Raw genomic sequence first — 17,459 nt, 5'->3', positions numbered from 1 at the left:
TGTTTTTACTACAATTTTACTATGTTTTTACTACATTTTTTACCATGTTTTTACTCCATTTTTACTATGTTTTTACTACAATTTTACTGTGTTTTTACTACGTTTTTTACTTTGTTTTTCACTTTGTCCTGTATCTTTATAACTGTTTCTATATATTAATAACTGTTTTCTATATTTTTTTACTGTCTCAGAACGGGGTAAATAACCCTAGTTAGGCAGTCAAAGCAACTTTGCATAAATTATAATTTTGTGTATGTAATATAATGATAATAAATAAATAAATAAATTAAACTAGATATTTTCATAATTATGACAATTTTAGGAAACCCTTCACAAGCACGAAATTTCTCAAAAATGGGCCGGGCACAGAGTAAATTCCATGTGTATTCGGCCGGTGCTCAAAGTCTTAAGTATATCAATACATGGAAAAAAGGAATTAGATTTTGCACAAAAGTTATAGAGGAAAGAGTTGTGTAAATTTGTGCTACAGACGTCCAGTCCCATGTAAGAGTCCATGTCCAAGGAAAGTCTATGTGAAATATTTAAGTTTCATACAGTAGACACTCTTTATAAAATATATTCTATAATACAAATTGGTCAAAAAGAAAAAATAAAAGAATTTGATTACAATATTTGAATAGGTGCGAAGGTTTTCACGGTCACTGTTATCAATATTATGTATCTTTTTTGGGTGATACCGTGTATAGAAATGTGCCTATTGCCGACCGCGACACAGTACAAATTACTAGTACATAAACATAATTATTCTTTCCTACAAAACTAGAAATGTGCCTACTGCTGACTGTGACACGGTACAAATTACTAGTACATAAACACATACATTTCTCTATAAAACACACAGTTTTCCCTGAAGATGGCTCCTGCAATGGCAGCCGAAACGTCGGATCAAATCCAACATACACCGGTATCACCCAAAAAAGATACATAATATTTACAATATTTGAGCTTGTCCAAATGTTCATAGACAAAAGACTGGATTTCACCCCCTCGGGGGTCATTAAGATTAACAAATTACATCAGGGATGGAGAATACCTTAAATAAGGGAATTTGGAAGTCTAGGCATTTACAGGGCTTATGACCTGTCATTGGCTGGTTTAAGTGGCCACTCTACACACTGTGTAACAGTTACCATTTTGCCTATGTTTGAACATCAATATTTCTTCAATTCTTCCATCTGTTGATTTTAGTGAAGTTAAAGAGCTGAAACCTTTATTGTTGTGAAGAGATTCATCTGACTGAATTATTTCACATACTAGGCGACGCCTGAAAACAATTTTGAAATTTTTAAACTTCTTCTTGGACCAGTTGGTTTCATTACAATATTTGAGTTTGTCCAAATGTTCATAGACTTTTGTTTATTGACTGGTCTTTTGACTGGATTTCACCAAAAATTGTTTTCAGGCGTTGCCTAGTATGTGAAATAATTCAGTCAGATGAATCTCTTCACAACAATAAAGGTTTCAGCTCTTTAACTTCACTAAAATCAACAGATGGAAGAATTGAAGAAATATTGATGTTCAAACATAGGCAAAATGGTGAATGTTACATAGTGTGTAAAGTGGCCACTTAAACCAGCCAATGACAGGTCATAAGCCCTGTAATTGCCTTGACTTCCATATTCCCTTATTTAAGGTATTCTCCATCCCTGTTGTAATTTGTTAAAAGAATTTGAAATGAATAAGTCACTCAGATATCAACATAATATTAAAACTCCTAAATTCCTCAAAAGTCATGGTCAAAATAGCTTTGTATTCAGAGGTGTAAAAAATTGGAAGAAAGCAAACATCGCACCCATATTTAAATCTGGATCAAAAAATGGCGCAAACAACTATAGGCCAATTTCAATACTATCGACATTCGCTAAATTATTTGAAAAAATTATTTATGAAAAATTATTCCTTGCAGTAAAATCCTATATCTGTCCTCAACAACATGGCTTTTTCTCCGGACGCTCGACCGTTACAAACCTTACTTTATTTACAAATGATATTTTAAACACAATGGAAAGTGGTTTCCAAACTGATGCTATATATACTGACTACAGCAAAGCCTTTGACAAAGTTGACCATTCAGTCTTAACACGCAAACTTTTGGCTATAGGTATACATGGTGATCTTCTGCGCTGGCTGATATCATATATTAGTAATCGATGTCAATCGGTAGTAATTGGTGGGTATAAATCTGACTGGGCAGAAATCTCCTCTGGTGTTCCCCAGGGAAGTCTACTCGGTCCCCTATTATTTCTTATATATATAAATGACATTGATGTTTGCTTTCGTTATTCAAAATTTCTTCTTTATGCCGATGATATGAAAATATACGCTAAAGTTAAATCTCAAGAAGATTGCCTAATGATTCAAGACGATCTTAATCGTCTAACTGACTATTGTATTGAAAATAAACTGTTTTTGAATATAAATAAATGTGTCTGTATTACATTCACAAGGAAAAGAAAAATTCTTAATTTTGATTACAAACTGAACAATAATGTACTAATGAGAAAGCACGAAATTAAAGATCTTGGGATTGTTTTAGACTCAAAACTACTTTTTGAATCGCATATCAATAAAATTACCTCCAAAGCATTGAGCATGTTAGGTTTCATAATTCGAATGAGTAAACACTTTAATAATCCAAAGGCCCTTATTTCATTATATTATACATTTGTCAGAAGCCATTTGGAATACGCCTCTCAGATATGGAATCCCCAGTATGCCATATATATAAGTAGAATAGAAAATATTCAAAACAAATTTATAAAGTACCTTAAATACAAAACCGGTATTTCTTATGTATCTACTCTCACTGCCTCCACCTTCCATGGAATCATTTCTCTACAATACCGCAGAGTGTGTGCGGACCAACTACTGCTTTACAAAATTGTGACAGGAATGGTTGACTGTACAGAGCTGCTTGGTTTAATAACAATACATGTGCCAGCCAGGATTTGTAGACGGTACCACCTGTTTCATGTACCAACAAGTAAAACATCGTATGTTAAAAATGCTTTTTTTCGTAGGACTTTTTCAATGTACAATACAAAATTTAAAAATATAGATTATACAAACATCACTCTGTCAGATTTAAAATTTAAACTAAAAATGTATTATGTAACTTAGTAGACATTATAATAATAAATATGTACATCTCCCCCCCCCTCCTTATCCTATCTTCAAGCATTTTTGTCCTTATCCCGCCCAATTTACAGTAACTTAATGTTCTTAAAATTAATATTTAAAAAATCTTTGATTATTGAGTACTTGAAAATAACATTTTTATATGTATAAATTGTATGTATTTATTTCATATGTAATATATATATTCTTTACTAACTTTGTATACTATGTGGAAATCTGTTATTGGTTCTGAGTTTATACACTATATCTGTTTGTTTACTAAAAATATGTATGTAGAACTGTTGATTTCCCTAATAAAATAAAAATAAAATAAAATAAAATAAAAACAACATTAAATTTAATTCGTATGAATGTATTATTGTTTTTTGTTTATTCTTTATATATCCTATGTTTTTATTTTTCTTTTCGTCTACTCGTATTTAAAATGATATAAACTCTTATAAATAAACAACCACAACAGTGTAAGTCGCTCTCCGAGCACAAGAGTTAGTCTCTTGTTTTGGGGAGTTACAGTGATAACATTTACTAGATGTGTAAAAGTAGATATGTTTAGAATTTTACAAAAACATGTACTTTTTATGAAATTTATAAATATAAAAAAATATAAAAAAGGTTTTTGAACTGAAGAGTCAAGAAATCAAACGATTAAGACATAATTTAATATACATACCTCTGTTCTGTACATTGTAAAGGCGATTCCACAAGAGAGCTGCAATAGAACACTGGCTGATAAAATGCCAGCGTACTAAAAATAAATAAATACATAATTAATTTTATTTGATATTTACATACTTGCTGACAACAAAGGGGAACTGCAATTCTCGGTTAACTCTTGCGTGGCTGTGATGTCACACGAATCGACATAGGACACAAGACTTGATATATCTCTCTTATTTTTTAAAAATCGTTAATTAGTATTTATTGTCATGTTCAAATGGACATTTTCACACCCGATTTGGAAAGTAAAATTTGTATAACTATGCTTATGTGAATACAAAAAACATTTATCCTTGCTACGCGAAGAATGAAGGTCCGCTAATTCAGCAACATATCTATACTGATACCTTATACAAGACAGAGCACGAAGGTACAAGTTATGACGTGTTGTGACACTGAAGACAGATACGCTGTTCCGCGGTTTGTGTCGTCTTAAACAGATTTAGTCTTCAGTCGGTTGATGACAATGATGGGGAACACACGCGCGTAACATGAGCGGCGTATTTGTGATTTTCAATTTATTTTGCTATAACAGGGCTAAATTATATGTCTATACCTATAAATTATGGAAAAAGAATTACTAAGCAGTATTCTCCATGTTTTTCTTTGTTTTTTAATGTCTGAGCTTTAGAATATTCCGTCTTTTACTAGTGGTAACACGATGTTACATCACCGCGCGCAAAGGGATTATTTACCACAGTCTTTTAAGAATTAACAAAGGTCTACGCTGTATGCGAGGGAAGCCATTTGCTGATGAAATTCCATTTAGGGTGGCACGATCAGGTTAACGAAGTTAGTCGTAAACTTCATAACAGTTTGCGCTCACTTAAAAGATTACAAAAAATACAATTTTCAGAAGTTGCCTAGTCTAGTATGTGGGTGAAATAATTTAATTAGACGAATCTCACACGCGTAAATAAAGGTTTCAGCTCTTTAACTTCGCAAACATCAACGGATGAAAGAATTGAAGGAATTCAGATGTTCAAATGTGAGCAGAGTTGTGAATGTTACACAGTGTGTAGAGCGGCCACTTAAACCAGCCAATGACAGGTCATAAATAAGCCCTGTGGATGCCTAGACTTCTGTTACCATCTCTAAAATGTTCTTCATCTCTGTTGTGATTTGTAAATCATATTGACGTGTTTTTATCTTTTTAAATATGGATTTCTTTAAGGTAAAAGGCACTGCGAGCTGTGTATATTTATCTGTCTTATTTATTCATATTTTTTCTCTTACAAGCTATAATTAATATTAAAGTAATGTGACCTACCCGTGTCGAGGACACTTAACAATATACTATTTATTTAAAGATTTTTACATTTGAAAATAAACAAAGAAGACTAACTTAATAAACAGAGATAATTAACAAAATATTCAGACAGTTTTAAACACTACCTATTTATGTTAATAATTCATATATGTACATCTATATTATTCATATTACAAAATGCACAATGAAATAATAAAAACCTAACATAAGCTATACACTTGTGGAGCGGTTGATTCAATATTGGTTTGGGCGAATGAGACAATCCATTTTACTTCTACCCAGCTCTGCTATCCTTTTTTACAGCCTTTTTGAACATTTTCTCGTTTCTAGTTGTTTTAATAGACAGTGGAAGTAGGTTATAGATTTTAATTGAATAATACTCAAAATCCCTTTGCCCGAATGTGGTATCAGTTTGTATTTGTTTAAGTTGTCTTTTTATTGAGGATCTAGCGATTATATTGTTTGTGTGTGATGTATTGTAGGGGTTATGTCTTTCATTTGAGTAAGAGTAGTTTTTGAATCTGTAAGTGAGTATTGTTTTAGCGTATAATTGCTTCGGTGTCATAAGTTGTGATTTGTGGAATATTGAAGGTATTTTGTTAAGGTATAAGTTAGTTAATTTATGTGTAGTTGAATATCGCGCCGAGAGATGGCGCGTTCGTTTTCGCTCGGTCGGCAACGTCGCATGATTCGCAGCCGACCAGACGAAGTTGTGATTTGTGGAATGTGTCTTCAGTTTATTTATTTACATACATAAGGTTATTGAACATTTGAGACAATATGTCTCAACTCCATGGGACTAAAAATACTTTGTTGAGACAGACACATGAGTATATTTACCTCTTCCTTCTAATTCTCAAGACACTCCTAATACCCATCCACAATTCCTCTTTCTTCTCTAAATCATAGAGTGTCCACGCGGCTCGACTGTGGAATCATCTCCCATCCACCATCAAAGATGATACAACATTATCTCTGTTTAAATCACGTCTCAAGAAACATCTCCATTCTCTTCCTTAATCTCTCCTCCTTTCCTCTTTCCTCTTTTTTCCTCTTTCCCATTGAGTAATAGTTTTGATTTAAGGTAATTTACGTTTATTTCTATTTTTATATATCTTTAGCTTTTTAATATTTTTTTCTATTGAATATGTTCTGTAACTTGAATTATAAAAATAAAACTTTTATTTTATCGGTTGGTTGGAAGAAATTGCCATTTGGCAATAAGCCCGCCAACGTTCAAATAACATTATGTACAAAAAGTTAAATAAAAAAATAAAAAAATGTCACTATAAATAAAGGAAAAGAAACATAAAATATAATTATAAAATTAAAAAAAAAAAACAGATATATGGCACATGAATATGATAAACAGTAAACTCAAGCATTTGGAAAATCATCAAGGAGTTTCCCACTCAAATCCCTCCCACTAAGGAAAATCCAGTCCTTAACTCCTTTCTTGAAAATAATTTTTGTCCTTGAGAGCTTAATATGTTCTTCTAAAATATTGAGCCCTCTCGGTGCCATAAATGAGAGATGTCTCCGAGCAAAAGTCGTACAGGTTTTGGGTATGACATAATTTGTGCTCTGAGTAGATGTTCGTATCGGGTTTTTTATATTTTAATTATGGATTTTTGTGCAACAAATACCCTATTTAAAACTGTGTCACTCGCACCACCCCATCCCATTATATTGGTATGTGCTTATGTTTAAAATGAAAGACTTACGAGGTACAAGACGCCAGGCTTTTTGATCGTTGCCCCGAAGCAACCGAGTATTCCGTGTAGAAATAAAAAACACCCTGCGGTCAGCACTGCGGCATCGATTGCTCCTTTCGATAGCTGCAAAAAAATTGAGCTACTGGGGATATTCTGGATCTTAATTTTGCTTCGTACCATACTGATGAAGAAACGTCAAACATTACCCAAAACCATAGAATAAAGAATAGTCCAGAAGGAGCGTAGAATCATATTTGAATACATCGGACTGTGTCCGAAAATTCCCCACTTTCGCCGCGTAATATTGCCAGACGGGAAAAAATATAATCATAACGCAAACGTAAGGTAAAAAAAATCAATTCGTTAATTTCTCTACAATTTTATTGTGCACGCGGAAAAATTAATTGACACAACAGAGTAGATAAGTAAAATATAATAAGTATAAATAAGAGTAATTTAATTAATGAACTTTGAACTTAAAATATAAAACAAATTTTATTTTACATGAAACGAATATTTTCATATGTTAAATAATATTTGAGGTTTTAAAGATAATGTCGGTCAAATGTCCACCACGGCGTTGTTTAATCCGAGGTCCAATTTTCATTAGTTCTCTCATAAGATGAGCAAAGTAGGGTCCAAAAATTTACTGCCCTGGCAGCACTAACGAAATGTCCATTTTGTTTCTTCAACAATCTGACAGATGGAAAAATAATTCAATTTTTAAGTAATGTATTTGCTACTTACACATGCGTTTGCTAATTGCACATGAAATGTGATCCCATCCTGTTTCTTTAAGACCCCAGCAGTATATCTACACTTTAAAACGACCCAGCATGGCGTAGTTGAATTCAAATCGGGAGTTGCGTACTGAGCGACGTCTACAGAGAAACTAATGGGTCAAAACGTAAAACTACTATTTTAAGAGTAGTTTAGTCGCCTTCTGTTTGATGCGCGTGTGCGGTTTCTGGACTATTCTTAATTCTATGGCTATAAACTTCAGTTTATCCTCGTCATAAATGTGACGCGAAGGAAACAATCAGACAAACACGCTTTTGCATTTATATTTTAGCATATATGAATGTAAAACAGATTTATTCATTTACAGTTCAAAGAACCTTTTACAAAATTGCATTATAGAAATAATCACAGCACTGAACAAATGTTATGATAAAGAATCACGAAAAAGAATGATCTCTTCGTTCTACAGTTCTTAAAATATAGCTTGATTAGACAGATTTCACAGCTGTCAGCAAAAGTGACGAAACAACTTTGTAGTAACGTCTAAGAAGTTGTCTATACAGGGTGTTCTTTAAACCCTGTCACATCCGAAACCACGACGATCAGTATGAGAAAGAAGACATATTGGCACATTAAAATATTTTTTTAGAACGACTAAAATCTTAAAAAATAAAATATAGAAAAAAACAAATGGTTGCTACTTCTGCAGGGGAGAAGCAAGGGGCGCGGCCGTGCAGTTCAGACTCCACCCCCAAGCAACTTGTTTTTTTTCTACATATTTTTTAAAAGGTTTTAGTCGTTCTAAAAAAATATTTAAATGTGCCAATATGTCTTCTTGCTCATACTGATCATCGTGTTTTCAGATGTGACGGGTTTAAAGAACACCCTGTATATTTACACTAAAATCATTCGTAAAATCAAAATCTTTTTTTTTTTATACAATGCTTGACATATAAATTAACATTATGATATAAAATCGGCTTTAAAACTAAACTAAACCTAACTATTTACGACGTTCTTACAAAGGTTACATTATTTTGCAAAAATGTCAGAGATGGACAAATTGATCAATGTAAATCGATCGAATAAAAAATAATTCATTTGATGTTGTTCATGAAAAAAATTATAAATGTCTTGTTTTTTTGTGAATAATTGTCTTATACACACTATAATGGGCTTGTTTTTGCGTTTTTATATCGATTTTCGGAAACAGAGTTTCATGTTTGCATGAAAAAACTGATAAAATCGATTTGATCGGTAGATGGTCAGTGCTCAGTATTTCCCCACCACTAGTCACATTAGTTTGGCAGCTGTCATTTAATCAAGTTTTATTTTAAGGACTATAGTAACCAGGGCATACTTTCAATATAATTCATTACCATTAAAAAAAAAAAACTCAATTTTTATTTTTTTTAATTTCAATTTTCTTTACTTAGTTTTAGTATTTTGAATCCAGATTGTTAAGTGACAATTAAAAAAAAAATATTCATTAATTTTATTTTATTTATAAGTTTGTAAAAATAATTTTACGATATTTTCAAATCTTAGTTTTTAATTTTTAAACTTTTTCACGAATGTTTTAAGCATTGTATTTTTGTAATTTCTTAATTTTTATTACAATTTAGTCATATTATTGTTTTTATAATATATTATTTTAGTGTATTTTTATTTTTTTTTTTATTTTTATTTTTTATTTTCTTTTATTCAGGAAACATACAGTACAGTTACAAAGTTTAATATTTTACACAATTGGACTTAATTCTAATGGACCAGTGAAGTTTCCATATTAAAAAGCAATTAAATCTAATGTTAATTATGAAAGTATAAAAAAGAGAAGGAAAAAGAAAACATAAATGAAAGTTGTTTAAAAATTTGAATTTAAGTGAAAAAAAAAAAAATATTTTAAGGTTTGTAGTTTGTAGTGAGTATTTACAAATGGAAATAATATTAAAAATGAAGAAAACTTGTAAGAGTAATTAAGAATTAAGAATGGAAATAAAGAATGAAAAACATACTCAGATGTAAAAATAAAATAAAATAGTAATAACATTTTTTTTTAAAAAAAGGAAAAACATAAACACATATTTATTTTAAGGGATTCAAAGAAACGATGAGAAGAATCTTTAAGTGAAATATAAGACAGTAAATTTAAATTTAGGTCAATTTAAAAAACATCTTCAAAATTAATGACATATTATAGTAAGAGCAGCAATATATTGATTTTATTAACATATATAATATAAGTAATTAAAAGTTGTTTAAAAGTATAACAAGTATAAAAACATGCCAATGGCAGCAGAGAAAAAAGAAAAAATAAAGAAGGAATAACAAGTATGGCAAGTAATTTATTTTATTTTTATTTTATTTTATTTTATTTTGGAAAGCCAACAGATTACAATATTTATTAATTACAGTGTAGGTTAAATTATATATTAAGATCCAATTACAGGCCTTCTCGTAAGCTAAAAGATAAATATTACTAATAAGAAGTTAAGAATAGATATTAAATTTAGATATGTATGTACATTTTACAGTGCGGATAACATAATAATAAGTATACATACATATGCAGCGAGTATAACACTTGCGATAATTATTGAGCCTTATAAGAAGAACAACTTAATTGAAGAAAATAATAATTATAAAAATAAAATAAAAAACTCAAAAACTAAAATAAAATAAAGTGTTTATAATAATTAACCAAATATCAAACTCACATACACATGTAGATGTACATATCCATACACAATCTAACTGCACAGGTAGGTATTTCGGTTAAATAAGATATTATATAAGAAAATATTAAAAAACATATTTTTTTTTAACTAAAAAATAAAAAAAATTTAGTGAAACATAAATTGATTTTCAATTACTTTTCTAAAATTGTTGCATGTTATATTATTAATATCAATATGGTTAAATTTATTGTTATACAGATTGCAAGTTCTACATATATAAGAATTTTGGCAAGCATTAGTTTTATATTTAAAAATATGAAATTGGTTTTTGTTTCTGGTCATTTAAAATTTGAAAAAGCAATATAAGGAGAAGATTTTAAACCAAGAGAAGTCGATAAAATTTCATTAAAGCGATTTTAGAAGTAATACAAAATTTCAAAAGAGAAATTTAATTTATAATAATAATATGAATGTATGTAATTTGAGTGATATAAGAGAAAAAGGGACCAACCGGAGTTTTATTCAAAAGTTTTCAATACACTATTTTTAAATAATTGTAATCCTGTATGATATATATCTATATGGTTAAAAAAGCTGTTAAAAGCTGAATTTTGGCAAGCATTAGTTTTATATTTAAAAATATGAAATTGGTTTTTGTTTCTGGTCATTTAAAATTTGAAAAAGCAATATAAGGAGAAGATTTTAAACCAAGAGAAGTCGATAAAATTTCATTAAAGCGATTTTAGAAGTAATACAAAATTTCAAAAGAGAAATTTAATTTATAATAATAATATGAATGTATGTAATTTGAGTGATATAAGAGAAAAAGGGACCAACCGGAGTTTTATTCAAAAGTTTTCAATACACTATTTTTAAATAATTGTAATCCTGTATGATATATATCTATATGGTTAAAAAAGCTGTTAAAAGCTGAATTTTGGCAAGCATTAGTTTTATATTTAAAAATATGAAATTGGTTTTTGTTTCTGGTCATTTAAAATTTGAAAAAGCAATATAAGGAGAAGATTTTAAACCAAGAGAAGTCGATAAAATTTCATTAAAGCGATTTTAGAAGTAATACAAAATTTCAAAAGAGAAATTTAATTTATAATAATAATATGAATGTATGTAATTTGAGTGATATAAGAGAAAAAGGGACCAACCGGAGTTTTATTCAAAAGTTTTCAATACACTATTTTTAAATAATTGTAATCCTGTATGATATATATCTATATGGTTAAAAAAGCTGTTAAAAGCTGAATTTTGGCAAGCATTAGTTTTATATTTAAAAATATGAAATTGGTTTTTGTTTCTGGTCATTTAAAATTTGAAAAAGCAATATAAGGAGAAGATTTTAAACCAAGAGAAGTCGATAAAATTTCATTAAAGCGATTTTAGAAGTAATACAAAATTTCAAAAGAGAAATTTAATTTATAATAATAATATGAATGTATGTAATTTGAGTGATATAAGAGAAAAAGGGACCAACCGGAGTTTTATTCAAAAGTTTTCAATACACTATTTTTAAATAATTGTAATCCTGTATGATATATATCTATATGGTTAAAAAAGCTGTTAAAAGCTGAATTTTGGCAAGCATTAGTTTTATATTTAAAAATATGAAATTGGTTTTTGTTTCTGGTCATTTAAAATTTGAAAAAGCAATATAAGGAGAAGATTTTAAACCAAGAGAAGTCGATAAAATTTCATTAAAGCGATTTTAGAAGTAATACAAAATTTCAAAAGAGAAATTTAATTTATAATAATAATATGAATGTATGTAATTTGAGTGATATAAGAGAAAAAGGGACCAACCGGAGTTTTATTCAAAAGTTTTCAATACACTATTTTTAAATAATTGTAATCCTGTATGATATATATCTATATGGTTAAAAAAGCTGTTAAAAGCTGAATTTTGGCAAGCATTAGTTTTATATTTAAAAATATGAAATTGGTTTTTGTTTCTGGTCATTTAAAATTTGAAAAAGCAATATAAGGAGAAGATTTTAAACCAAGAGAAGTCGATAAAATTTCATTAAAGCGATTTTAGAAGTAATACAAAATTTCAAAAGAGAAATTTAATTTATAATAATAATATGAATGTATGTAATTTGAGTGATATAAGAGAAAAAGGGACCAACCGGAGTTTTATTCAAAAGTTTTCAATACACTATTTTTAAATAATTGTAATCCTGTATGATATATATCTATATGGTTAAAAAAGCTGTTAAAAGCTGAATTTTGGCAAGCATTAGTTTTATATTTAAAAATATGAAATTGGTTTTTGTTTCTGGTCATTTAAAATTTGAAAAAGCAATATAAGGAGAAGATTTTAAACCAAGAGAAGTCGATAAAATTTCATTAAAGCGATTTTAGAAGTAATACAAAATTTCAAAAGAGAAATTTAATTTATAATAATAATATGAATGTATGTAATTTGAGTGATATAAGAGAAAAAGGGACCAACCGGAGTTTTATTCAAAAGTTTTCAATACACTATTTTTAAATAATTGTAATCCTGTATGATATATATCTATATGGTTAAAAAAGCTGTTAAAAGCTGAATTTTGGCAAGCATTAGTTTTATATTTAAAAATATGAAATTGGTTTTTGTTTCTGGTCATTTAAAATTTGAAAAAGCAATATAAGGAGAAGATTTTAAACCAAGAGAAGTCGATAAAATTTCATTAAAGCGATTTTAGAAGTAATACAAAATTTCAAAAGAGAAATTTAATTTATAATAATAATATGAATGTATGTAATTTGAGTGATATAAGAGAAAAAGGGACCAACCGGAGTTTTATTCAAAAGTTTTCAATACACTATTTTTAAATAATTGTAATCCTGTATGATATATATCTATATGGTTAAAAAAGCTGTTAAAAGTGGAACACGATCTGTGTAAAAACGAATTCTGGCAATAGTTCGTATTGACACTAGGTATTCTAAAGGTTGGGTGATTTCGTAGGGCACGTGATGGACAGTTAATTTGAATTTTATTTAGGAGCTGGGACGAATCAGCTAGACTGTTAATAATTTTATAGAGGAATGTGAGGTCCATTAATGTTCTCCTTTTTTCGAGGTTAATCAGTTTGTGAAAACGTCCAGATAAGTCATGATTTGGAAATTTAAGAGAGCATCGGAAATTCAAATGTTTTAAAAATTTGTTTTGTACTTTCTCCAGCCTGTCAATATAAGTAATGTATTGTGGATTCCAAACGATAGACGCAAATTCAAGATGGGTTCTTACATAACTATAATAAAGATTTTTTATTGTTAGATCATTTTTAAAAGGCTTAGATACTCGTATAATAAAACCTAACATTTTATATGCTTTTTCAATAATTTTATCAATATGTGATTGAAATGTCATTTTTGAGTCCAGAACTACACCTAGATCTCGTATTTCTTGGACACGGTGCAAGACTGTACCCGATAGAGAATACGAATAATCTATCGGATTTTTTATTCTCGTAAAGGTAATTGTTTTGCATTTAAGCGGATTTAATATGAGCTGATTATTTACACAGTAAGTAGAGAAGTTTTCAAGATCTTCTTGCATATCAAGACAATCTTGTAGGGAAGTAACTTTCTTGTATATTTTTGTGTCATCGGCAAATATTTTGTATTCGGAAAATTTAAAGACGTTACCCATATCATTAATATAAAGAATAAACAATAATGGACCCAAGTGGGATCCCTGGGGTACACCGGAATAGCATTGTTTAAATGAAGACTGATAGTTTAATAGTGCAACTGATTGGAGGCGATACTTTAAATAAGATTCAATCCAACGTAGTAGATTACCGTGAAAGCCATAACATTTTAATTTGTGAAGAAGGATTTTGTGACTGATTTTATCAAAAGCCTTGCTAAAATCTGTATACTGAGCGTCGACCTGATGTCGGCTGCCCATTACGTTTAGAACCCTATCTGTAAATTCATCAAGATTAGTAGAAACATTTCGCATTTTAAAGAAACCGTGTTGGTTTGGATCAATGAAGTGCTTCACCGCTGGAGAAATTTGTTCAGTGATGATTTTTTCCATTAATTTGCTAAAAATTGAAATTTTAGATATGGGTCTATAATTTTCAATATTGTGTAGATCACCAGTTTTATGGACAGGAGTAACGTGAGATTTCTTCCAGCACATTGGAAATTTACCTTCTTTTAATGATAGGTTATAAAGATATGATAACGGACATGCCAATTGCGTGTATAATATAGACCATATATAATATTATGTAGCTTTAGAACAAGTATTTTATATTTAAAAGAACCAAAAAGAAAATTATGCTGGCAATAAAAATATTTTAAAAATACTCATTCACCGCTCTAATTTTTTTTCCTCCTCTTTCACAGTAGTAGCTGCTCGATTGTGGAATAATCTGCGAACTAATGTAAGATACGCCCCTTTTTTGTTTACATTCAAATCACGTATAAAATGTCATTTCTTGAATATTTAAGATTTTCCTTTCTTTTCCCCCTTTCCTCCCCCCTTTACCATCCCTGTCTTCATAGTATAGTGGAGATATTTTAGCCAATTTTTATTTCAACAATATTTTGAGTTTGTCCAAATTTTTGTAGACAAGGACTGGATTCAACTCCTTGGGGAGCTGTTTATATTAACATATTGCAACAGAGAAGAAGAACATTTAAAATATGGTAATATAGAAGCCTAGGCATCTACAGGGCTTACGACCTGTCAATGGCTGGTTTAAGTGGCTGTAGTGGATTTTTCTTTAAATTTCTTGTAATTTCTTCACATTTATTTATTTACTGGATTTTTGGTAATACTAAAATAGTATCAACTGACATTCAATACATTTTTGAAAATCGCATTCATAAATAAACTGCACCTCTGTTGTTGAGAAAAGCCGAGTTTGACATTTGCAAAAAGAATTCAAGATTTAAAACGGAATTATTTTATGTTTTGGAATTCAACCATAAACAAGTACCTAAATACCTACTTGAAATCAATATTTGAAAATTAATAATTCTTAGTTTTGGAATAGAAGGTGAATCTTTTCACAACAATAAAGGCTTCAGCTTTTTACTTCACAAAAGTCAACAGATGGAAGAATATACGTTTAAACATGGGCAGAATGGTGAATGTTACGCAGTGTATAAAGTGGCCACTTAAACCAGCCAATTACAGGTCATAAGCCCTGTAAATTCCTATATTATTACATATTCCCTTTTCAATAATGTCTCTGTCACCATGTCAATGTCACCATTCTGCCCATGTTTAAACATTTCATACGCATTTCCTCAACTCTTCGAACTGTTGACTCTTGTGAAGTAAAGGAGCTGAAACCTTTATCACGGGGGTGAGATTCATCCGGCTATTTTTATACTTCTTTTACTGGTTAGTTAGTTAATCCAGCCAGTTTACAAACATTTAGACATACTCAAAACATTGTAGAATGAACTAACATTGGTCAAGGCATTTACAGAGCTAATGACCTGTCTTTGGATGGTTTAAGTGGCCACTTTACACACTGTGTTACATTCACTTTTGTGAAGTGAAAGAGCTGAAACCTTTATCACGGGGTGAGATTCACCCGGCTGAACCAAATCACCTACTAGGCAACGCCTGAAAACAATTTTCCAATTTTTATACTTCTTCTTTTACAGGTAGTTAATTCAACAATGTTTGAGCATGTCCAAATGCTTGCAGACTGTCTGGATTCAACTCTCTGGGGAGCTGTTTATATTAACATATTACAACAGAGATGAAGAACATTTAAAATATGGTAATATAGAAGTCTAGGCATCTACAGGGCTTATGACCTGTCAATGGCTGGTTTAAGTGGCCTAAGGTTAAAGACGCCCCTTCTTTATTTACATTTAAGTCAAGATTGAAACGTCACTATCTAAATATTTAAATTGTTCCTTTATCCTTTTTCTTTCCTTCCCATCCCCTCTCCTCTTTTCATAGTATAGTGTTAATTTTTTTTTTATGTATATATTTTTTTTGTTAATCTTTGCTTTTAATTTTTGTATAAAAATGTAAGATTCAATATGTCCCTGTATTTATAATTTTCTCAAACTGAACGGTTTGGGTAGGTAGGAAGAAATTGCCTTAAGGCAATATGCCCGCCCTTACATGTATATATATTGTATATGTATATAAAGTGTTCAATAAATAAATGTTGGCGACTTTAGGCCGAGTGAAGTCTAAAATATAACATCGCTTTATACCACGTACTCAGCTGGCCAATCACCCCAATTTACGTCTCGCCCCTCATTTAAATTTCATAAAATGGGAAAATCGTCGGCCGTTCGTGCCAAGACGCCTCGCGTTGTGACCATAATTTCAACAGTATTTTAAATTCGATCAAAAGTTTGCAAACGAAGACAGCATTTCACTCCTCCGATAGTTGTTAGGATAATGGCATTAGGAGCAGACTTAGAAATCTCCACGAAGAACGGAAAATGAGTTATTTACGCCAAAATAAAGTATACATAAAAACCTGCCTACCTGATAATCACGTCGGGGTCACCATTTTGTAGAGGTATATATATATATATATGCAAATGTTGGAAAACATACGGATTATAATAAATTGAAGCATCAATATAAATTATAAAAAATGCCATTAGTAATTAAGAAATAAAACGTAAGTATAAATTAGATAACATAACGATTATAATAAACAATATTTTGAGTTTGTCCAAATTTTTGAAGAAAAGGACTGGATTCAACTCCCTGGGGAGCTGTTTATATTAACATATTACAACAGACATGAAGAACATTAAATAGAAGGTAATAAAGAAGTCTAGGCATCTACAGGGCTTATGACCTGTCAATGGCTGGTTTAAGTGCCCACGTCTACAAAAATTTGGTCAAACTCAAAATATTGTTGATAAATTACCTGGTCCATGAAGAAGTATAGAAATTGAAAAAATAATATTTTCAGGCGTTGCCTAGTCTAGTATGTAGGTGAAATAATTCAATTGGATGAATCTCACCCGCATAAATAAAGGTTTCAGCTCTTTAACTTCACAAACATCAACAGATGAAAGAATCGAAGGAATATAGATGTTCAAATATAGGCAGAATGGTGAATGTTACACAGTGTGTAAAGTGCCCACTTAAACCAGCCATTGACAGGTCATAAGCCCTGTAGATGCCTAGACTTCTATATTACCTTCTCTTAAATGCTCTTCATCTAT

The 17,459-nt window shown here is 30.1% G+C and overlaps 1 protein-coding gene across 3 annotated transcripts in view; it reads right to left on the bottom strand.

Moving 5' to 3' along the window:
* The window catches only part of LOC148272694 (tetraspanin-1-like), a 32,805-nt gene that overhangs the window by 5,914 nt on the left and 9,432 nt on the right, over window positions 1-17,459 (bottom strand). Inside the window, exons 4-5 of one of the 3 annotated variants that reach the window (XM_088239697.1) lie at window positions 6,871-6,984; window positions 3,830-3,904 (exon numbers count right to left, since the gene is read on the bottom strand). The exons of 1 other annotated variant lie outside the window; for it this stretch is intronic. In XM_088239697.1, coding sequence (XP_088095823.1) covers window positions 3,830-3,904; window positions 6,871-6,984 — 189 coding nt within the window. The remainder of the gene's footprint in view (window positions 1-3,829; window positions 3,905-6,870; window positions 6,985-17,459) is intronic. One more of the 3 variants, XM_088239698.1, reaches the window with a different exon arrangement.

The sequence above is a fragment of the Micrasema longulum genome, unplaced genomic scaffold (genome assembly GCF_059751315.1).
Source record: "Micrasema longulum isolate JH-2025_06_02 unplaced genomic scaffold, ASM5975131v1 h1tg002225l, whole genome shotgun sequence".
In the NCBI taxonomy this organism is placed as follows: Eukaryota; Metazoa; Arthropoda; class Insecta; order Trichoptera; family Brachycentridae; genus Micrasema; species Micrasema longulum.
Note: the sequence above shows the minus strand (reverse complement) of the source record. Positions and strands in the feature narration are given on the sequence as shown.